The 23,443-nt window shown below is 41.1% G+C and overlaps 2 protein-coding genes and 1 long non-coding RNA gene across 16 annotated transcripts in view; 1 reads left to right on the top strand and 2 right to left on the bottom strand.

Moving 5' to 3' along the window:
* LOC112671354 (uncharacterized) overlaps positions 1-18,789 on the top strand; it is a 37,189-nt gene extending 18,400 nt beyond the window's left edge. Inside the window, exon 3 of one of the 2 annotated variants that reach the window (XR_007410467.1) lies at positions 18,531-18,789. This is a non-coding gene — a long non-coding RNA (uncharacterized LOC112671354). Of the gene's footprint in view, positions 1-241; positions 357-18,530 lie in introns of those variants that run through there. The other variant, XR_003143550.3, reaches the window with a different exon arrangement.
* ALG9 (ALG9 alpha-1,2-mannosyltransferase) overlaps positions 1-19,750 on the bottom strand; it is a 113,037-nt gene extending 93,287 nt beyond the window's left edge. For 2 of the 13 annotated variants that reach the window (XM_025465553.3, XM_025465556.3), the window contains exons 1-5: positions 14,806-15,027; positions 13,821-13,959; positions 12,108-12,242; positions 5,527-5,597; positions 605-693 (exon numbers count right to left, since the gene is read on the bottom strand). In XM_025465553.3, the coding sequence (XP_025321338.1) occupies positions 605-656 (52 nt within the window). In that variant the 5' untranslated portion in view covers positions 657-693; positions 5,527-5,597; positions 12,108-12,242; positions 13,821-13,959; positions 14,806-15,027. Of the gene's footprint in view, positions 1-604; positions 694-843; positions 1,023-5,526; positions 5,598-12,107; positions 12,243-13,820; positions 13,960-14,154; positions 14,495-14,805; positions 15,034-17,234; positions 17,259-19,615 lie in introns of those variants that run through there. The other 11 variants (XM_025465560.3, XM_025465554.3, XM_025465555.3 and 8 more) reach the window with 11 other exon arrangements.
* FDXACB1 (ferredoxin-fold anticodon binding domain containing 1) lies at positions 17,540-23,433 on the bottom strand. The gene is made up of 5 exons (XM_025465563.3): positions 23,176-23,433; positions 22,794-22,950; positions 21,307-21,510; positions 20,956-21,114; positions 17,540-19,955 (listed from the first exon to the last, which is right to left on the bottom strand). Exons 1-5 carry the CDS (start codon positions 23,345-23,347, stop codon positions 18,776-18,778), a joined length of 1,872 nt encoding a protein of 623 aa, XP_025321348.1. The 5' UTR covers positions 23,348-23,433; the 3' UTR covers positions 17,540-18,775.
* Positions 23,434-23,443: the final 10 nt, after the last annotated feature.

The following is a 23,443-nucleotide window of genomic DNA, read 5'->3' as shown; positions in this document are numbered from 1 at the left end:
GCCACCATGGCTCAGAGAACAGAAATGTTCAATGATAGCACAGCTAGCAAGCCACCACTCTAAGGTTATACTCTAATTCTCTTTAAGTGTACTGTCAAAAAAAAAAAAAAAAAAAAGGCCCAACAGAGGATGCATAGCTTTATAAAATACATTGCAAATAATGGACAGAAAGGAGAACTATAAAGAACAGGGTTTTTAGACACAAACGAGAACAATAAAGTTGTTTTTCTTTCCCTAACAGCAAGGAAAGGCAGAGGGTGCTGGTGTTTTTCAGCCTCGTGATGATAAAAATACAATACTGTAATAGAAAGCGACATGATGAAAATAACAGCTCTACCACTTAGGAGTTCTTTGAATCCCAGTAAGTCATTAGACTTTGACCTTCTTAAATTTCTGTGTTATCATCTGTAAAAATGAGAAAATATTTCTTACCCCTAACACAAAATTGCTGCAAGTGTTGATGAAGATCAGGTAGGAAATAGTGCTCTGCAAATTACTGATATGCTACCCAAACAGAACCCAGACCTAGACAAGTTCTTGCTTTCAATGCAACTGGGAAAGATCAGTGTACCTGCCATGACCCCCCACCTGTCCTTTTACTTACCTGATGATGAGCAAAACATGCCAGTGCTAAGAACCAAGAAGGCTAGCATCATTCGACTCACATGCAGCCCAAACTTCTTACACACGGCCCTAAGAGAAAGGCAGACTATCAGCATAGCAAATCTTAAGGACAGATATTTCAAATCAAAGTAAAAAAACATGCCTGCATCGAAAGACAACACTGATGATCTAAAATCAAACACAGAACTGCCTGGACAGGTTTGTGTGCAACATTCTTACTCTTTAAGCAGAAGAGAAGCTCTCTACCTAAGAGGAAATGTATCCTTTCTGTACTAAGATTATGTATCCTATTAACAAGAAAACAGCATGATATACTGGACAAATAACAGGCCTTAGACTGAGATGGGCACAAGTTCAAATCTGGGCTCTGCCACTTAGCAGCAGCTACCCTGCTCTAGTGACAAAAATCACTGTCAGATTCTTCATCTGTCAAGTGAGGATAATGAGAATGCCTACTTTGTCAGAATTCTGTGAGGACAATGCATGGAAAAGTGCTCAGAAGAATGCCTAGAACAGAGTTGCTCAATAAATGGTAGTTATCAAACAAAATGATGAGAAGACACACAAAGTGTTAATACACAGTTGTCTAAGTGCACGTCTCTCAAACCCAAGTAATTACACACTTCCTTTATTTCCTTGGAGGTTTTTAACCCCATAAACATTCTTAGGCATGATTACTGCTTCATTTAGTCCACATTTGTATAAACCTACCCCTGTGTTACCTGTCTTACTGGCTCAGGTTCCTTAGTGCATCTCAGAGCTGGTTTCTGAGATAATTTTGCTTCTTCCTAAGTCCTTTCTAAAAGCTCCTTTACTGAGAATCTATTAATGGCAAATTCACCCTTTTTTGTCTGAAAAGCCTTACTAAACTCTTGGTCTTAAAAGGCAGTTTAGCTGAGTACACAATTTTAGGATGATAATCGTTTTCTCTGAGCACTTTGAAGATTTTTATCTTCTGGCTCTTGAGAAAGCTTCTGTCAATATAACTGACATTCCTTTGTAGTGTTCCATAAGTTCTGTCAACTTTTAAGATCTCTTTCTTCGCGCTTGGTATTCTACGTGGTTTCACTAATTCCTTCTTATTTATCCAGCTCAGGATATGTCAGGCTCCCTGATTCTATGAATTAGCATCTTTTATTTTTTCCAATCAATTATGGAAATTCTTAGCTATTAACCTCCCTAAATACTACCCCTCCCCATTCTATCACCTCCTAAAATCTGACTGGGTCTGTCAATTCCACAATACATGTCTAACATCTTTTTATTTCCCTTACATTTCCCCGTTGTCACTATGTACTTCAAGCTTACTGATTTCTTCAGATCAATCTTCTACTTTCCTTGTTCGTGTCTAGCTGTTCAAATTAGCCACTGAATTTTAAATATTATGCTACTTTCATTACTAAAAGTTCTATTTGGTTCTTTTTCTGCTGGGTTATCTTTTTTTTTTTTTTAATTTTATTTTATTTATTCATGAGAGACACAGACTGAGAGAGAGAGAGGCAGAGACACAGGCAGAGGGAGAAGCAGGCTCCATGCAGGGAGCCTGATGTGGGACTCGATCCCGGGACTCCAGGATCACACCTTGGGTCAAAGGCAGGCGCTAAACCGCTGAGCCACCCAGGGATCCCTCTGCTGGGTTATCTTTGTAGTCTTGTTCCTTTTTCCTTTTATCTTTAGTGTATCGTGGTAAGAACATATAATAGGAGACCGACTTGCCTAACAGATTTTTAAGTGTACAATACAGCACTATTAACTATCCACACAACTTTATGCAGTAGCTCTCTAGAACTTACTTTACCTAACACACTGAAATTTTATTTATTTTTTTACAACTGAAATTTTATATCCATTGATTAGCAACTTCTCATTTCCCCCTCCACCCAGCCCCTCGCAACCAAGAACCCATAGTTTGCTTTCATGAGTCTATTTTAGAATCCTACAAGTAGAATCATGTAGTGTTTGTCCACCTGTAACCAGTTAGCTCACTTAGCACAACATTCCAAGGTTCTTGTAGATTGTCACACATTGCAGGATTTCCTTCTTTTACAAGACTTGAATATTCCGTATATACATACACACACACACACATACACGTTTCCCCCCATTTATTGGTCAATGGACACTTAAGTTTTTTCTGGGCTACTGTGAATACTACTACAAAGAATATCGAATGCAGATACCTATTCAAGACCCTGTTTCAATTCTTTTAGATAAATACCTAGAAGTTGGATTACTGGATCATATAGTTCTATTTTTAGTTTTTTGAGGAACCTCCATACAGTCTTGCACGGCATCTATACCATTTTGCATTCCCACCAACAGAACACAAAGGTTCCAATTTTACATCCTTGCCAACGCTTATTTTTGGTTTTGTGTGTGTGTGTGTGTTTTTCTGACAATAGGCACTCTAACAAGTACAAAGTTATAGTTCATTGTGGTTTTGATTTGCATTCCCCTTATGATTAGAGACATTGTATATCTTTTCATATACCTGCTGCCTAAGTGTAAACCTTCTTTAAAAAATTGTCTATTGGGCAGCCCCGGTGGCTCAGTGGTTTAGCGCCACCTTTGGCTTAGGGTGTGATCCTGGGGACCCAGGATCAAGTCCCGCGTCAGGCTCCCTGCCTGGAGCCTGCTTTTCCCTCTGCCTGTCTCTGCCTCTCTCTCTCTGTGTGTGTGTGTCTGTCTGTCTGTCATGAATGAATAAATTAAAATCTTTTTTAAAAATTGTCTATTGAAGTTCTTAGTCCATTTTTATTCAGATTAATAGAAACTCCTACATCTCAATAGCAAAAAAAAAAAAAAAAAAAACTATATATTTTGGAATTGAACCTCTTCTCAGATTATGGTTTGCACATATTTCTACCCATCCTCTAACTAACTTCCTTTTCACCTGTGGATTATTTAGGTTCTTGTTTCTTATTCATGTTTTCAATTCCTTCTTTTATTTCTTTAGAAATATCAAATATATTCGTTTTATGTTCTAATTTTAGTAATTCCTAATAAGTGAAGTTTTGCAGGTCAGCTTTCTGTTGTTACTTCTGCTGGGTCTCATGTACAATATCTTCTGTGCTTTGTGATTTATTTTTATTATAATTTCTTGTTCACTAGAACTTTATTTGTAGTAATTGACACTTGAGTTAAAGATCCATTTCTCTGGAGAAACTTTGTTTTTGCAAGATGCCTAGGGATACTACCAACCCAGAACAACTTAAAATAAATTCTCAACTTGGGATTTGAGGGATCATGTAGGTGATGTGACTTCAGTCCTGAACCCATATGAAAACCAATGTATGGTTACAATCCTCAAACGCAGCACTGGCTGGCTTTCTTTCCCTCGGAGTCAAGGCCAAAGAATTTCTTTATGACATTTTTAGCTATTTTCCAGTGGGGAAATTTTAAATAATGATTATTAAGTCTAAATACCTCTTAAAGCATTATTAAAATGATGGGGTTGCATGTAAAAAAAGTGGGTATTTTTATTAATGTAACACTTACGTGTTTAACACTTCCACTAATCTTCAGTCAACCAATAGGTACTTGGTGAAAGACCATGTACTGGGTGCAAGTATGAGCATGAGTCCCACAATGGGAATAATTTTCTATCATCTAAGCTCAAGGAAGAGGTAAATCATGATTCTGTATTTTGTGACCAAAAATAAGGCTCTACTGGGGCAGCCCCAGGTGGCTCAGCGGTTTAGCACTGCCTTCGGCCCAGGGCATAATCCTGGAGTCCCGGGATCAAGTCCCATGTCGGGCTCCCTGCATGGAGCCTGCTTCTCCCTCTGCCTGTGGCTCTGCCCTCTCTCTCTCTCTCTCTCTCTCTCTCTCTCTCTCTCTCTCCCCCTAATGAATATATAAATAAAATCTTAAAAAAAATAAGGCTCTACTAAATCTGACCAAATAAAACACCAGTTATACATATATTAACATAATCTAACTTTATATGAAGATACGGAATTTATGAGCCTCAGGAAGGAAAGTGATAATTAGAAGTATTCCCCTCCAACGGTCTGTTTCAAAACAAGAAGTCCCACTTCTTTCTTCAAAAAATTAAAAATAGAATTACCATATGATCCAGCAATCCCACTGCAGGGTATATATCCAAAGGACATGAAATCAGTATGTCAAAGGGATATCTGTACCCCCTATGCTTACTGTGGTACTATTCACAACAGCCAAGACACAGAAACAACGTAAATGTCCATCTATGAATGAACAGATAAAGAAAATGTGGCAATACATACACAATGGAATATTATTCAGTCATAAATTTAAAAAGGACATCCTGCCACTTGCAACATGTGGATGCACGTTGAGGGCATTATGCTGAGTGAAATGTCAGACAGTGAAAGACAAATACTGTATGAACACACATGTGGAATCTAAAAAAAGCCAACCTCGTGGAAACAGAACAGAATGGTGTCTACAAGGGGCTGGGGAAGCAGGGGTATAGGGAATAGGGAAGATTAGGAGATGGTGGCCAAAGGATACAAACTTCCAGTTATAAGAGGAGTAAGTTCTGGGGAATCCAGTATACAGCATGGTGACTATAGTTAACAATATATTATTTGCATACTTGGAGGTTGCTAAGAGTCAATCTTAAATGTTCTGGCCACACACAAAGTGAAAAGTGATGGATGTGTTAACTAACCTTACTATGGTTATTTCATAATATATACATTTATCAAATAATATTGTACACCTTAAATTGACACAATGTTATATTTCAATTATATGTCAAAGCAAGAAAAAAATTTTAAAGTCATACTTCAAATATAGTATTAGGACCTAGAAGAAAGTGTTTTCTATCATAAACATTGCTTAGGCTATCAAAAAAAAAATCTTATGCTATATCGGGATTCCTCATAGCCCTTTTAGAAGCAAAGCTTTTATACTCACTTATAAAAGTAAAGTTCACAGATACAGCTCACAAAAGCCAGGAGACATCGTAAAAAGTAGAAGACAAGAATCTGAAAGAAACCCAGAACAGGAAAACAGAAGTTAAAGAGAAACAAGAAAACTATTAAAGATAAAACTACTCTCATTTGTCATTAATAACATTGTGAATTGGCATAATCTTTTTGAAAAGCAGTATGTATAGAAGATTATACCTATTTTCCTACCCCTGGACCCAGCACACCTATTTTTATGAGTCCAGACCACAGGAGTAACTCAAACTATGCAGGGAAGGTTAGTTTTATTCATAAACATGGTGAATGAATGTGGCACTATTACTTTTGGAAAAAAACTGCTTTAAAAAAAACCACACAACATCTCTCTGTCTCTCTCATGAATAAATAAATAAAATCTTAAAAAAAAAAAACTCTACATTCAACAAACATTTCCTAAACAACCATAATATATTGATAACTACAGATAATTACTCAACACCATGTAAAAATATACAATATTATTTATATATTGGAATTACAGCTTTGGAAATCAGAAGCATATGAAATGATTGAAAAGAAATGTAATAAAATGGTAAAGGTGGCTATATCAAGCTGCTGGGACTTATCCTCCATATACCTGTAATATGATTTTATTAATTTCATAATTAAGTACATTAATTTTTAAAAGACATAATAGGGGTTACATTTAATAGTTTTTATACTATAGTACACTGGTGTATTTAAGAGCATTAAATACTTCAGAATGTAAGTACTACTTAAATATATATCATGATTAATATTACTGCATGTAACTTAGAAATACTTCCCATTTTTATCACTATAACCCAAAAATTCCAAAGAGTTCAATAAAGTGACCGATCCAATAAATGCCAGATTAATTCAATAAAAACATACTAAAAACCTAGTATATACTAAGCACTATTCTAGATGCTAAGAATTCAGATAATTTTAGTACAAAATTATCTACACATGTGAGGACCCCTCATCTAATTGGAGAGAGTATAAAACATGTTTAGAAAGTTAAAAAGAGGGATCCCTGGGTGGCGCAGCGGTTTAGCGCCTGCCTTTGGCCCAGGGCGCGATCCTGGAGACCTGGGATCAAGTCCCACGTCGGGCTCCTGGTCGGTACATGGAGCCTGCTTCTCCCTCCGCCTGTCTGTCTCTGTCTCTGTCTCTCTCTCTCCTCTGTGTGACTATCATAAAAAAGAAAAGAAAGTTAAAAAGAGGGCAGCCTCGGTGGCGCAGTGGTTTAGCGCCGCCTACAGCCCACGGCGTGATCCTGGACACCTGGGATCAAGTCCCTCGGATGGAGTCCCATGTCGGGCTCCCTGCATGGAGCCTGCTTCTCCCTCTGCCTGTGTGTCTGCCTCTCTCTCTCTCTCTCCTCTCGCTCTGTCTCTCATAAGTAAATTAAAAAAAAAAAAAAAGTTCAAAAGACTGGCTGGCTCAGTCAGAAGAGCATGTACCTCCTGAGCTTGAGGTTTTAAGTTCAAGCCCCATTTTGGGTATAGATATTACTTAAAAATAAAATCTTTAAAAAAATAAAAGAAAGTTAAAAATTAACCTGAGTTAATATAAGAATTGTATTTGGAAGCAGGACACAATGCCCCCACAACAACTAACATCCAACATATTACTGGAAATCCTGGTCAATGAAAAAGGACAAGAAAAAAATGAGGTATAAGGAATGGAATAGAAGAAACTAAACCCTATATACACAGATGGAAGAGAATCCAAGAGATTCACATGATAAACCCATAACACTAATATGGAAATTCAGCAAGATTAAGATAAAGAAAACAAAAATCAGTTGTTTTCTTCTATATCAGCAAAGAGCACCAAAAAACAAAAACAAAAACAAAACAAAACAAAAAAAACCCCACAGGATTCCTTTCCTAACAGCAAAAAAAAAAATATGAAGAATGTAGGCATTAACCTACCTAATACTGATAAGACTGACATGGGTACATTTAAAATTTTTATTGAAAGGATACAGAAAACCTGACTAATCTGATAAATCTTAAAGATGGAATGACAAACCTATGAAAATACTGATTCTCATATTAATATGTGATTCAATGCACTGTCAATCAAAACCCAACAGAATTAGGGGGGCAAATATTGTGAAATGATTTTTAAAATACAAACTTTATAAAGGACAAAGTAAGAAACTGATCAACCAGATATTAACACACACTACAAAGCCATAATAATAAAAACAGTGTGTTTTATTAACAATTTGACCAATGACCTAGGAAAAGGGTGACAGAAACAGAGCCATACATGTGGGAATAAGGTGTAGGATATATACGGTATTACCAATCAGAAGAGAAAGGATGATTATTTAGCAGATGGTACTGAAAAATCCAGTTCAACATATCACAAAAAATAAAGCTGGATCTTTCTACAGTTTATAAGAAATAATATTCAAACTGGAGCGCCTGGCTGGTTTGGTGGAGCATATGACTCTTGATCTCAGGGTTGTGAGTTCAAGCCCCGCAACCAGTATAGAGATTACATTAAGATAAAAATCTTTAAAAAAAAATCATAAGGATTAAAGCCCTATATGTGACAGGTAAAATTATAAAGCTAGGAAAATACATAAGAACATCTTTGTGACTGTGGTGAAAGACAGTCTTTTCTTTTAGAAAGACCCAAAACCCACCCAACCATTAAGTGAAAAACTAACTGGCTTAACTATATCAAAATTAAAGATTTCTGTTCAACAAAGGTCCACAGGCAAAATTAATAGAACATTAACAGCCTAAAAGATTTTCAATATCTAAAATCTTCAAGGGGTTGCTATTGAGAACTTCTACAAATCAGAAGAGAAAACCAGAAAACCCAACTAAAAACCAGACAAAGGATGTGAACAGATAAAGCACAGAAAAGGAAATATTAAAGACAAATTAAATTCTGCACCTCAAGAGTAATCAAAGAAATGCAATTAAAAGAAGAAGCATTTCACATACACGAGAAGGATGAAAATTAGCAAATCAGAAATACCAAGTGCTCAGGAGATGTGAGGTGGCTGAAATATAGAACACTGTTGAGAAGCGTAAAGTTAGACAGCCATTCTGGGGGGCAATCTAGCAATACTCCATGAAATTAGCTGATAGATACATACATACACACATAGATATGGGACTCTACCACTGAGTATATAGTTCATAGAAACTGACATCCAGATCCATAGGGAGGTAAAGGTACCCTTGCTTAGGATGGCAAGAAGTTGGAAAGGTAACCATCACTGGGGTGCCAATTATTACCAGATTGTCTCCCAGCAACAATCCACCCTCTCTCGATGGTTTCCACTGATAGAACCTAAGAGAAAGGAGATTATAAGGAAGAACAAGGGAAATCATTCCTGTTCCGTTTCCTGCTTATGTTTTTGATATAAGAGGAAAAGTGACATAAGATGAAGGATTCTATTGAACCTGTCAAATTGGAAGCGACTGTGGTACCCAAGAGGACACAAAAGCCTTCAGCATTGCATATTTTTATTTCTCTACTGAGACCTCATCTTGTACACCTCTCCTCTGCTAAGTTCAAAAAACCAGAAATGAATTACTAGATAGGGAAGGGAAAGACAGTGCTCTATCACCTTCTACAGATACTATCTTTCTGATCAGTCTAAAATGCAAATATAATCATGTCTCTCCTCTAAAACATCTGGATGGCTTCAGAATGCCCTTGGTGGGTATGTGTAACTACTTACTAGAGCCTATCAGCTTATATAAATCTGGCCTCCTTCTACCTTTCAGTATCATGAAACCTACTCTACTGCTCACTGTCTCTTCCAAGCATCAAGCCTATTTCTACAAGAATGCCATGCTGGCCCTCTTCCCAGCCTCATGGCTTTCTTCCATCATTCCCTTTTTTCCTTTACCTAGATAAATCCTACTTACCTTCTAGTTCTCTCATCAGGGACTCCTACTTCATGGAAGATAGATTAGCCATACTTTTCCCTATTCCTCCTGCTACATAAAACCAAAAACTCTGGATATTATAGGTAAAGTAAACCTAATAAGATTCAAGTAGAGAGAAGGTGGCAGACTGCCTGGGGACTTTAAGACCACAGGAAAAACATAATGGTAAGTTCTCTGGGTTTTCTTTTGCTTCTATATTCCAGACTTAGAACTAAAGAAGTTGGCAGCTAGAAATGTCAAGGAGTATAAGCAGCAACCAAAGCCTGGCCAATCTAGCCACAGGCCAAGAAAGGGGTAGCCTAACAAGACAGAAAATCTTTAGACAATAGCTATTGTACTCCAGAAAAGCACTCCAGAAAAAAAAAAAAAAAATGTAGCCCAACTCCCACCCATGCCATCAAAGGTCCAGTAGGAAGTCAGGACTTTGATCCATGCTGGTGGTAACAAGCCCCTTCTCTGGCCACGGTGTCAGTGGAGACCATGTGGATTAGTCTGGACTTCCATCTCCCCATCCTACTCTAAACAGTAATGAAGTACCCCGACCCTGCCCACCAGAGTGAAGGCCTAGAAAAACCTCAACTTCTACCCCCACCTGGCTGTAACAAAGGTGAAGAACACCCTCCTTCCTCCTGCTATAGAAGTATCAAGAGCAGCCAGACAGAAGGCTTCAGTAAGACCCAGAGGAAGCATGCTGGGCTCATGAATAAGATCTAGATTCTCATAATACCCCAAATGTCCACATGGCAACTAAAAATTACTTGGAAAATCTCAAACTGAATGAAAATCAACAAATACTAACAAGATGAGAAAAAAGTTAGAATTATCTGACAAACTTTTAAAGGAGCCATTGTAAAAATGCTTCAGCGAGCAATTAAGAACACATTGGAAACATGAAAAAACAGAAAGTTGCAGTAAGGCAGCAGAATATATAAAGAAAAACTAAATGGAAATTTTAGAACTGAAAAAATACAATAATCAAAATTAAAACTCAACAGATAGGACTCAACAGCAGAATGAAGGGGACAGAGGAAATGATCAGTGAACTGGAAGATTAGAAATTGCTCAATCAACAGAGAAAACAGACTAGAAAAAAAAATGAGTAGGGCCTCAGGAACCTGTGGGACTTAATTAAACATCCAACACTGATCTCATTGGAATCTCAGGAGAGGATTAACAGGGCAGGGCTGAAAAAGTACTCAAAAACTAAAATCTTCCCAAATTTGGCAAAAGACATAAACCTAAAGATTCAAGGTTAGTAAATTCCAAGTAGGACAAACCCAAAGAAATCCATGCCAAGACGTATCATAGTTAAATTTCTGAAAAGTAATCAGGTTAGGTCTTCATTAACTCCTAATTAACCTTCAGCACTCTGTTTAAATTAGGCCCTCCTAACACGCTATCTCATTGCTCACTGTATTTTTCCTCCATGAGATCTACTACATTTATAATTACTTGTTCAACATTCATCTTCCCCGCTAACCTATAAATTCCATGAGGGCAGGGATTTGGCCACTTTTACATCCACAGCACTTAACAAAGTGCCCACCAGACAAAATCTGGCCATTAGTTAGTATCTAAAGTATATAAAGAACTTACACAGCTCAACACAAAGGAAAAAAATAATCCAATTTTAAAAACTGGGCAAGGTCAGGGTACCTGAGTGGCTCAGCTGGTTAAGCAGCCAACTCTTTTTCTTTTTTTTTTCTGAAGATTTTATTTATTTATTCATGATAGACATAGAGAGAGGCAGAGACACAGGCAGAGAGAGAAGCAGGCTCCACGCCGGGAGCCCGACATGGGACTCGATCCCTGGACTCCAGGATCGCGCCCTGGGCCAAAGGCAGGCACTAAACCACTGAGCCACCCAGGGATTCCCCCAGCAGCCAACTCTTCATCTAGGCTCAGGTCATGATGTCTAAGTCCTGGGATCAAGCCCTGCATCAGGCACCCAACTCAGTGGGGAGTCTGCTTCAGGATTCTCTCCCTCTCCCTCTGCCCTTCCCGCCCATGCTCTAAAATAAATCTTTAAAAACTAAATGGAAAGACATGAATAGACATTTCTCCATGAGGATGCAGAAAAAGAACTTATGTGCACTTGCTGGTGGGAATGCCAACTGCTGCAGCCACTCTGAAAAACAGTATGGAGGTTCCTCAGAAAATTGGTTAGGATCCAGTAACTGCACTACCAGGTATTTAGCCAAAGAAAACAAAAATACTAAATCAAAAGGATATATGCACCTCTGTGTTTACTGCAGCATTATTTACAATAGCCAAATTATGGAAGCAGCCAAATTATGGAAGCAGCCCAAGTGACCACAAATAGATGAACATATAAAGAGGCAGTATATACATACAATGGAATATTATTTGGCCATAAAAAAGAATAAAATCTTAATATTTGCAACGAATATGTAAATATCATACAGCAAACTAATATAACACTGTATGCTAACTATCCTGAACTTAAAATAAATTTTTACAAAGTTGCTACATTAATGTTTGTTGAATGAATGAACAATTATCTTTTCCAAAAAGAGTCCTCTCCTACTCACCAATCTATTTTGTCCTTTTCTGAAAACTGTTCCAGAGACTCACCTCTTGATCAGCTGTAATTGCTCTCAGGTTGGCCTGAACTTACCTTATTAGTTTGTAGAATTCTTGCATGAAATGCAGCTGGCCAGGCATGAAGCAACAGATAAGCATAGGACCGAATTGCATAAACTGGGGAATATTCCCAAGTCTGAAACCCCTTCCCATATATGAGGTAGTGTGTCTGAAAGGAAAGAACAGGCAGATTCAGGGTTAAGTTGACCAAAAAATCCCTGCTAAGAGGATATAGGTGAAGTTCTCAAGTAAAAATGTTAGTAAGACAAAGGTACACAGAAATGCTGAAATTCTCAATAAGATTTGCAACTATTAGATAAAAATCAAAATGACCCAATACTGAAAAATATTAGGGCATTATAATTTCTACAAGATTATTGCTTAGTCAATGTCAAAAGCTTGATCTTTACCCTCCATTTTTTAAAAAATACTCATTAACCAAAGGGTGCCTAGGTGTTAGTTAAGTGTCTGCCTTTGGCTCAGATCACGATCTCCAGGTCTTGGGATGGAGCCCTGCATCAGCAATGAGCATCTCATCGAGCTTCCTGCTCAAAAGGGAGTCTGCTTCTCTCTCTCTCTGTCCCTCTCCACCTGTCACTCTCTCAAAAGAATAAAATACTCATGAGATAAAACAAAAACTCTAAACCTGCATTTTCCTTTAACTACCTACACTAAGCATCTTTTAATGTGAAATGGGATCAGAAAATTTCACCTCTAAATTTTCTGCAATAGGAAGTCAGCAGACTTATAAATGGATAAATCATGAAATAAGCAGTTATAAGCATACTAGTTAGTAAAAATTTTTTTATTTTAGCAAACATCAGAAAAAAAAACAACCAAAAAAGTTGAAAGAAAGCAGTCACCTCTAGGAACTGGGATTTGGCTATAAGAAGTGCAACAGAGCTACTGTTTTCCCTTTCAGCTCTGTAGTAGTTCACTTTTTTTTTTAGATAGATTTATTTATTTATTTATTTATTTATTCATTCATTCATTCATTCATTCATTCATTCGAGACACACACAGAGAGAGAGGCAGAAACACAGGCAGAGGCAGAAGCAGGCTCCGTGTAGGGAATCCAATGCAGGACTTGATTCCGCCGGCATTATGCCCTGAGCCAAAAGCAGATGTTCAACCGCTGAGCCACCCAGGCGTCCTAGTAGTTGTTAACTTTAAAAATTATCTCAAAGTATTATTTTGATTTAAAACAAATTTAAGAAAATTACAAATTACATCTTTCTGTGAAAGTCCCATTTTCCTATGACCTTCAACAATAGGTAAATGACCAGCTTAGAACACAAAAGCAAGGGGCACCTTGGTGGCTCAGCGGTTGAACATCCGCCTTTGGCTCAGGTTGTGATCCCGGGGTCCTGGGATCCAGTCCTGCATCTGGCTCCCCACAGGAAACCTGCTTCTCCCTCTGCCTATGTCTCTGCCTCTCTCTCTGTCTCTCATGAAAAAATAAATATTTGAAAATAAAAAGAATACAAAAGTGAAAATAAAGTTGCTTTACTATCAGTCACACTTGTACATTATTTGTATCCTGATTGGCAACAACTTCCCAAGTGGTGAAATCAAGAAAAGAAAAAAAAGAAAAGAAAAGAAAAGAGAAAAGAAAGAAAGAAAAGAAAGAAAAGAAAAGAAAAGAAGAAAGAAAGAAAGAAAGAAAGAAAGAAAGAAGAAAGAAAGAAAGAAAGAAAGAAAGAAAGAAAAGAAAAGAAAAGAAAAGAAAACTAAAGAAATCACCTACGGGTTCCCAGTAGTTGAATGTTTCATCACAGTCAGAGATGTTGCTCAGGAGAGCAGCACACAACCGTGCTGAGAGCAGACACTTGAAAGCAGTAGATCCTTCAGGGGCCCAGACTTGTCCTGCTTTGTTCCCAGATAACCTGCTCAGAAGCAAAGAGAGACGTGTCAGGAAGACCTAGTACGGCCCAAACTAGACAGAAATGACAAGAATGGCAAGGACATCAAAGCACACTTAAGTCAACTAAAAAGTTAGCTGTAGAATACAGAAGCCAGGGACCAAGAACTGAATCGTATTCTTTTTAGTCCCTGTTTTTAATGAGTAGGCTTATTCGTACTTTTAATTCACTGCCTCAATGGCACTCCTGGGAGGCCACAAAGCTCTCGTTCTCCTGTTCTTTCTTCTCTTTAACAAGGTCACTACTTTCCACGGCCTTAACTCATTTCGCCACTTGTTCAAACGCACGGAGGCCTCATCCGGGCGAAGCAGAGAACCTCCTCCGGTTCCGAGGTCCGGCGCTCCTCCCCCGCGCCCCGGGAGCTGGACGGGAAGCGGCGGCAGGTGCCGGAGGGGGCGGGGGTCGTGGGCCGGCCCCGCAGAGGGAGGGGCTGGGCTCTGCGGGCGACGAGGGAAACCGAGAGAGGCCGCCGGGAAAGGTCTCCCTCGGGGGCTCGGCCAGCTGCGACCGCGACGCCAGCCCGCCCGGGGCCTGGCCAGCAGCCTCGGGGCCGCCCTCCGGGCTCCCTCCCCGGCGACACGGAGCCCGGGGCGGGGGGCGTCCGGGAAGAGCAGAGCACCCGGGGGAGGAGCCCGGCAGGCCTGCCCCCCGCCGCGCCGCCCCGCGCCGCCCCGCCCCGCGGAGACCCCCGCGCGCCAGCCCCCGCCGCCTCGGCCGCCCCGCGCCAGCCCCGGCCGCCCCCCGCCGCCCCCCGCCGCCCCGCGCCGCCCCGGCCGCCACGCCCCCGCCGCGCCCGCCGCGCCCGCACACCTACTCGGTCCGCGGCTCCGCGCCGCTCGCCTCGCGGCTGCACAGCAGCTCCCGCAGCTTGTCCGCCGCGGACACCGTGTCCCCGCCGCTGCCCCCGACCCCCTTCGGGCGCTGACGAGCCCCTCGGCTCGCCATGGCACGCGTGGAGAAAGAGGTCCGGTTCCGAACCCTACGAAGGCGGCAAGCGCGGAGACATAGATTTGGCTGGCAACGGTGTCCGCTGAGGGACAAAAGACCTTGACATGCGCAGAGAAGACTAAGTAATAGCGCGTTTGGGCCAATTGGGGCAAACCCCGAGGTAGAAACGAAATGGGACCTGAGACTTGACTTGCACCACCATAGCTACCCGCTTTCCACATGTTTGTAACTATGGGCATTCATCCCTCCGTCCGCTGCTCTCTTCCTCACTCTTCAATACCAATGGAAAGTAGCTAAGGTATTTATCCAGTTAAAAATCACAGCACAGCAGCAGATGAAAGGGGAGGTCCTTAAAAGGTCACTGACACCTTGCCCTCTCTGTATTTTGGGGAGCGTGATAGAGACAGCCTGTAGCTAATTAACTGTTTCAGTAATTACAGACAAAGCTGTAATGGCAGAACAGAGAATAAGAAAAATGAAAGCCTGAAGAAATTCTGTGCAACCAATGCAACCTGGCACTGCTATTGCTACTACAATTCGGGAAGCATTTTACATACTTTATCCTTTTTAAGTGTAATATAACAACCTTGTTCTTATCAATAAGTAAACTGAAGTCCAAGGTTGCATAAGGAGGAAATGGTGGAGCCCTATTCCAACTCAGGTCTGTCTTATTACAAAACCCATGCTTTTCCCAGGAGGAGATTCGGAGGAAGAGCCTGATGTCTTATAGGTGATAGCATACCTCTGACCCTCAGGGGCTATTCATCTGTTCCTGATACCCTACCCACTGCCCCAGTCATAGAGTTCTGTCCCATACGTGGAGAGCTCTGTAGCAGTCGCTGAAATGTTTGTATAGGCAGTGCTAAAACGGGCCTTATAAGACACGTTAAAGGGACTTCTGTATGTGGCCAGGGAGGGGATGGGGCATAAGCAGTAGACAATTATGGAACGAAGAAATTTCATGGGTAAAAAGCAAACCTGCAGTAAAGGTAGTTATAACTTATAAAGCTAGGATGAGGGGATCCCTGGGTGGCTCAGCAGTTTGGCACCTGCCTTCGGCCCAGGGCGTGATCCTGGAGTCCCAGGATCGAGTCCCGCATCAGGCTCCCTGCATAGAGTCTGCTTCTCTGTGTCTCTGCCTGTGTCTCTGCCTCTCTCTCTCTCTCTCTCTCTCTCTGTGTGTGTGTGTCTCTCGTGAATAAATAAATACAATCTTTAAAAATAAAAAAATAAAGCTAGGATAACGGTTAAAAGACAAAAGTAGTAAAATCAATTATATCTAAAAAAGGGACTCATGAAATAAAAAGATGTAAAATAGGACAACATATACATAAAATGTGGGGGGGGGTAACAATGAAGTTCTTTTTGAAGGTGTTGAAACTTAAATGCCTCTCAACTTTAATAGACATTGCTACCTTAAGATGTTATATAGAGTGCCTCCTTAATCAAAAATCACCTGTTTTCTCATTGCCTGCCAAATGAAAGTACAAATTCCATATTCTAGCATTCAGTCTTTCATCACCTAAATCCAGCCCTATCCTATTTTTCTAATCTTATCTCCCACTACTTTCCTATGTACATTTACATTCCAACTAACTAGCCTGAAAAGTGCTCCAGCCACTCCCTTATCTATACCTCTGCCTGGAATGCACATCTTCCTTACCTGACAATCCTCCCATCACAACACTGCCGTTATTTTAAGATCCAGCTCAAATGCTACCTTGTCCATGTACTAGGCACCATTACGGATAGAAGATAGGTATAAATGAGGGACACCTGGGTGGCTCAGTCGGCTAAGCATCTGACTCTTGGTTTCTGCTCAGGATATGATCTCAGGGTCTGGAAATCTAGACCCATGTTGGGCTCAGCACTGGGCTTGGAGCCTGCTTCAGATTTCCTCCCTCTCCCTCTGCAACCCCCCTGCCCCGTGCATGTGTGTGCACTCTCTAATTAAAAATTTAAAAAGAACAAAGGTATAAGTCACATTACCTGCCCTCAATTAGTTTACAGTGAATGTAGAAAGCTGAGCAATAAATGTGTCCATAAGAGATCCCTCGATTCTTTACTCCACTCCCCAAAATGTAATGCCAGTGTTCCCATCCCCATTAATGATACTCCTGTTCTTGCAGATCAAAAACCATGCAGTCAGTACTGCTTGATTCCTGTTTAACCCCACACCCTTCCCCCATACACATATAGTTCTTCAGCATATCCTTTTAAATATTACCCAGCCCAACAACATCTTACCACCCTGATCCAGGTCACCATTATCTCTCATTGGCATTAATTACCTCCTAGTTTGTATCTTGGCTTCCATTCTTATCTTTCTACATGCTTTTCTCCAAATAAAAGAACAAATAAGACAGTTATTTCCCTCCCAGAGTTTACAATATAATTCCAATCTTCGGAGCCTAACTATTCATTAACAGGAACATACATTAATTAACATTAGAGGACTCTAGAGTCCTGGTCTGAGCCAATCTCCCAGTGTCTCTGAGAGATGCTTAAAATAGAAAGCTCCAAAATCCAGGAGGGCAAAGTTTAATCAATCACATGGAGTGGTTACTAGTGAAGACTAGGGAAAGAAAAACAACAATGGCAGAAGGAATATGAGCTTTATTTTTTTTAAGATTTATTTATTTATTCATGAGAGATACAGAGAGAGGCAGAGACAGAGGCAGAGGGAGAAGCAGGCTCCATGCAAGGAGCCAGATGTGGGACTCAATCCGGGGTCTCTAGGATCATGCCCTGGGCTGAAGGCGGCGCTAAACCGCTGAGCCACCCAGGCTGCCCCAAATATGAGCTTTTTTTTTTTTTTTTAAGATTTATTTATTTATTCATGAGAGATACAGAGAGAGCCAGAGACACAGGCAGAGGGAGAAGCAGGCTCCCTGCAGGGAGCCGGATGTGGGACTTGATTCTGGGACTCCAGGATCATGTCCTGAGCTGAAGGTAGGCACTAAACCCCTGAGCCACCCAGGGATCCCAAATATGAGCTTTAGAGTCAGACAAATCCAAGTGTGAAGTCTATATCTGACATAAATTCGTTCCATGACTTCAGCAATAGTCAACCATGGAATACATATTATCATGATGATGCCAATACTAATTATGGTACACTTTCATGGAATAAATATTATCATGATGATGCCAATACTAATTATGGTGCACTTTCAACTTACCCAAGCTAATAAATGTTGGTCTGACTCAAAAAACCACTCTTGTAAATTGATTTAGTGAGATAACACAAAAGGGTTAAAAGAAGAGGAATTGGCAGTGTGAAAAAATATGACACTGAAGTTCTATTGCATCTTCAGGGATAAAGTATCTAAAATACAAGATGCTGTTTTATTTGTTTTCCTAGTCATGACTCAGGATCAAAATACAGTACAACTCCATAGGTCACCAATCCCACCACAGTCTATGAGTTTAAGTGACAAAGCCCCAAGTTTCTTTGGAGTCAACTAACATTGGCTAGAGTACCAAGGTAAAAGACTTTACAAAAAACACAGTCTGGAAAGAATTACCAGTTACAAATTGGTCTTTTTCTTTTCTTTCTTTCTTTCTTTTTTTTTTTTTTTTACAAGATTTTATTTGAGAGAGAGAGCACACAAGCAGTGCGAAGGGGCAGAGGAAGAGGGAGCAGCAGACTCTCTGCTGAACATGGAACCAGACAACATGTTGGGCTCAATCCCAGGACCCCAGGATCATGACCTGAGCTGAAGGCAGATGCTTAACTGAGTGAGCCACTCAAGTGTCCCCAAATTGTCTTTTTCATCTGCACCTGCACTCACACCCACAAAGATTACTCTGGAGAAGTAAATTTATTAAACTATCGAGGTATTACATGTAGTCTTTGCTGAATCTCTTTCCTAAACTGTAATTGCATTGATGCCACCTGCTGCCGAGTGAGGGCCTTGTCACAGGTCTGATATGTCAATCTATAGCAGAGACTGACCTGTTGAGTCTTGGGATGCTGGAAACGACTAAGGAATTGTATGGATATGACAGTGTCCTGGGACACTGCTCGGGCCACTGTGTGAAACTCTAGTTCATCAAATTCTTTCTTCTTATCTAACCAAAAACTAATATCATGCACATAGCACGGAGGATACAGGGAATAGCTTTTAAAGGGTTCTATTTTCCCAGGAACAAAATTCTTCAGGAAACGGGGATCAAAGGTCCACAACATCCTCCAGTCTGAGATACCCCAGACAAGCATTGTTAGTAGGTCCAAGTTCATAGACACAAACATAAAACTCTGGTCTTTGTGTATAATGCTTGTAGCAGATGTGACAGACCCAATAATCAGATCCTTGGCACAATCTGGGCCAAAATTATGAGACTTCACATAAATAAAATAATCTTTCCCATTTGGTTGAAAGACAAATTCCACTGAACTGCTCAGCTTAGAGCCCTCCAGCAATGTCTGGGTCAGAAGGCTATCAAGAGTGCCCTTCAGGTGATCCAGCAGTGACTGAAGATAATGATCCTTCAGATTTTTATTAAACCCAAGGATAAATAAAATCTCATGAAATGCTGGCATTGTGAAAGGCAAGATAAAGCACTTCCGAAAGACAGGTCCACTGAGGACGTGTAGGGAACCTGGGAAGAAGCCTGGTGCTTGGATGACAGCCTGAACATGAACTAGGAGAGAAGGTCTAAGGCACACCTTATTTTGGCCATAGATTTCTTCATGAGCTTCTTCCTTGCTGTCTAATCCAGGATCCTTGAGAAGATTAAGTTCTGAAAATAACACTAGAAAGTCCTTCATGTCTTGTGTTGTCCCACCAGTCAGGGACTCAGAATTTGAGTTATCTTCACAGAGACTAATCCAAAAGGCAGCCGACAGACTGTCACAGTTCCAGTAAGTGAGAACATTGGTGCTTCCCTCTGGCAGTAAAGGAAAGGAACAGTTCAGCCTCTTAAGAGGGAAAGCTTTGCCCAATTCAGCAATGAGCTTCTCATTAATGGTTTTGATGGGATGACAGGAAGGTGCTTCTAGGAAACCTCTGTTTAAACACACATAAAAATGACTTTTTAAACTTCAAACATAAATAATTATAATGGATCTAGAATTAAAAGCACAGGGATCCCTGGGTGGCGCAGCGGTTTGGTGCCTGCCTTTGGCCCAGGGCGTGATCCTGGGAGACCCTGGATCGAATCCCACGTCGGGCTCCCGGTGCATGGAGCCTGTTTCTCCCTCTGCCTGTGTATCTGCCTCTCTCTCTCCCTCTCTCTGTGTGACTATCATAAATAAATAAAAATTAAAAAAAAAAAGCACAAATAACTGTATAGAAAAGAATTATCTTTAAGGTGATTCCAAAAGCAAATTAAAAAATTCATCTACCAGAAACAGAGATCATGTGTTTCAGAACTCCGATAGCCACCATTCTTACAATATACCAGAAAATATGACAAAGTTTACTTTTTTAAAGGTTTATTTATTTATTCATGAGAGACACAGAGAGAAAGATGCAGAGACATAGGCAGGAGAAACAGGCTCCCCACAGGGAGCCCGATGCAGGACTGTATCCCAGGACCCCAGGATCATACCCTGAGCCAAAGGCAAACGTTCAACTGCTAAGCCACTCAGGTGTCCCAATATGACAAAGTTTAATTCTAAAAAGGCTTGTGGGGCAGCCCGGGTGGCTCAGCGGTTTAGCACCACCCAGTGCGTGATCCTGGAGATCTGGGATGGAGTCCCACATCAGGCTCCCTGCATGGAGCCTGCTTCTCCCTCTGCCTGTGTCTCTGTCTCTGTCTCTCTCTCCCTGTGTGTCTCTCATAAATAAGTAAAATCTTAAAAAATAAAAATAAAAAAATAAAAAGGCTTGTGTAAGGTCAGACTGACAACTATTCATAGCATGAACATCATGAACAATTTATCCATGAAATTAACATTTTTTTTTGAAATTAATTAACAATTTATCCATTTAATATATGGTTGCCATCAAGTCAATCAGGATACAACTAGAGATAGAAGTAATTTCTGGTAAAACAGCAGGTTACCTGTTCAACTTTCCTACAAGTGCTTCTGGTTCTGGAAAGGAAAACCACCGGTCACCCAGTTTGATCCTGAAGGTTCTGGGTTGTGAACACCCAAAGGGTAAGCTCCGGGTGAAGATATGGTTCAAAGCACCTTCTACATGAAAGGACTTATCTTGACTCCTGCCAAAATAGTCACCAAGTATGGAGTCTGTCATTTATTTAATTAATTAACTAATTCATTGTCATTTTTTTTAAAAGCAAGTATTTCTAGAGACTAAAGCAGGAAGTTGGTAGAGGAAAGTTTGACTAAGAGATTTTTTTTCATTATTAGTATAAGAGATGAAAAAAGGCTAGGCTTCTGTTATTACTTACCTATATCCAGTGCACTTGTACCCTGGCACAGACTCACAGCTGAAGGGATGCACCTCACTTAAAATGAATCCTCCCAGAGCAGCCATGGCAACCACCTGCCAGCTGTTGTGCCATTCTCTCCTTGGCTTATCAGCAGAAGTCCCACCTTGTCCTCTACACAATGCCACATGGACTTCTCCTTCCTCTGCAAGAACATCTTTACAGCTAATAGGGGGAAGAGAGCACCAGCAATTTATCAGAAACAAGTTGAAATTATCATAGGAAGTAACCTATACATACCTGGCTTGGCTGTAAAATAATTAAAATACAATCATATCTATTTACAAAGGTCTATAAGACTTCACACATGCAAAGGAAGTAGCTGGAAGTAAAACCGTAAATTCAATGTTCAACTCAAAACTGATACTAGTGGCTGACCAGGGTATTATCTGGCTTTGTATCTGCATTGTTCATCTAATGTCATAGAAAGGTCAATGTCTGCAGAATTCCTATACATGATTCACTGATTGGGCTGTTTTTCCCAGTTCAGTTGTTCATTTCACTCCCTTCCTATTAAAATTTCATATTTAAAATACTAACTTATGGGGATCCCTGGGTGGCTCAGCGGTTTCGCGCCTGCCTTTGGCCCCGGGCGCGATCCTAGAGTCCCAGGATCGAGTCCCGCGACGGGCTCCTGGTGCATGGAGCCTGCTTCTCCCTCTGCCTGTGTCTCTGCCTCTCTCTCTCTATCATGAATAAATAAATTTTTTAAAATCTTTAAAAAAAAACAATCCTGGCTGTGTGGGGCACCTGGATGGTTAAGCTTCTGCCTTCAGTTCGGGTCATGATCCCGGGGTCCTGGGGTCGAGCCCGGAATCAGGCTCCCTGCTTACTGGAGAACCTGCTTCTCCCTCTGACCCTCCCCCAGCTCGTGCACTCTCTTTCAAATTAATTTTTAAAACCGTAAAAAAAAAAAAAAAAAAAAAAAATCCTGGCTATGTGAAGTTTCTTGACAACTATGACCCCTAGAGACCTCCCATACAGTACCATGTTTTGGTAAAGTAGTGTAAAGCACTATTTTAAGTTCACATTAATCTGAGGTAGTTCCCATCAATATCCTCATTTTATGGATGAAGAAGCAAAAGCAAGTAAGGATCAAGTAAGCTTACCCCAAATCACATAACTATTAAGTGGTGGGTGGGGATTTTGAATCCATGTTTTTGGCCATCAGATTATACTGGCTACCATTATTTTGCATTATCCAAAATAGGTGTTCCTCCCTTTACACGCCCAAGAGCACACTATTTGTACTTTTATTTAACATTTAGGGTGACACGTCTGCCTTTCCAACTAGACTGTGGGTTCCTCTGGAGCTTTACATTAGCTCTAAAACCTATCATAGTAACTTGCACACATATGCCCTATTTCCCAAACTAAAATATAGGAGGGCAGTAACTGTGTAACGTACATCTTAAACATTTTACTTTTGAGTGGTCTCATTTCCTCACCTCTGGAAAAACTTGGCAAGCAGTTCCCTGTTCTTAGCTACTCCAGCTTTGCGTCCACAGTGGGGAAAATTAAAATAAATTCGATCAAACTCCCTGGGGTGCAGTTCCAAGGCATCTGCCAGACGGGTGCAGTCCACACAAAAAAGTATCTCAGTACCTGGCATGAAATACAGACAGGAGGGTGTCTCAACACCTGAATCCCTCCCTAACCTGTACCTTGCAAGACAACCCAGGTGCAAGCCCACAGCTGGCTTTCAGGGAACCGGATGCTCAGGAGCAACCCCCGCGCGCCCTGGGGCCGCCCGCACGCCCCCTCCTTTCACTTCCGGCCGTGCCAGCAGCGGGGCGGGGCGGGGCTTCGCGGAGGGGCTGGCCTAGCTACCTCGCTCGCGCAGGCGCCGCAGATTCTCCCGGGCCACGGGATCCCGGGCCACGTCGGCCGCGCGCTGCAGGCAGGTGGCGGTTACACGGGTGCTCCCGTCCAGGGTCTCGCTCAGCGCAGCGGCGAAGGAAAAATTCCCCTCCCCAACCAACAGGAGGCGCCGAGGGGCCATGGCCGGCACTTGCTCCCCGCTCACGTCCTCGGAGGCGCCAGTTGTTACGTCACTTCCTCCGTTGGGGGGGGTGGTCTCTACTGGCCTCTCCCTCGG

This window comes from Canis lupus, chromosome 5 (genome assembly GCF_003254725.2).
Source record: "Canis lupus dingo isolate Sandy chromosome 5, ASM325472v2, whole genome shotgun sequence".
In the NCBI taxonomy this organism is placed as follows: domain Eukaryota; kingdom Metazoa; phylum Chordata; class Mammalia; order Carnivora; family Canidae; genus Canis; species Canis lupus.
The sequence above is the reverse complement of the archived record's forward strand: the minus strand, read 5'-3'. Positions and strand labels throughout refer to the sequence as shown.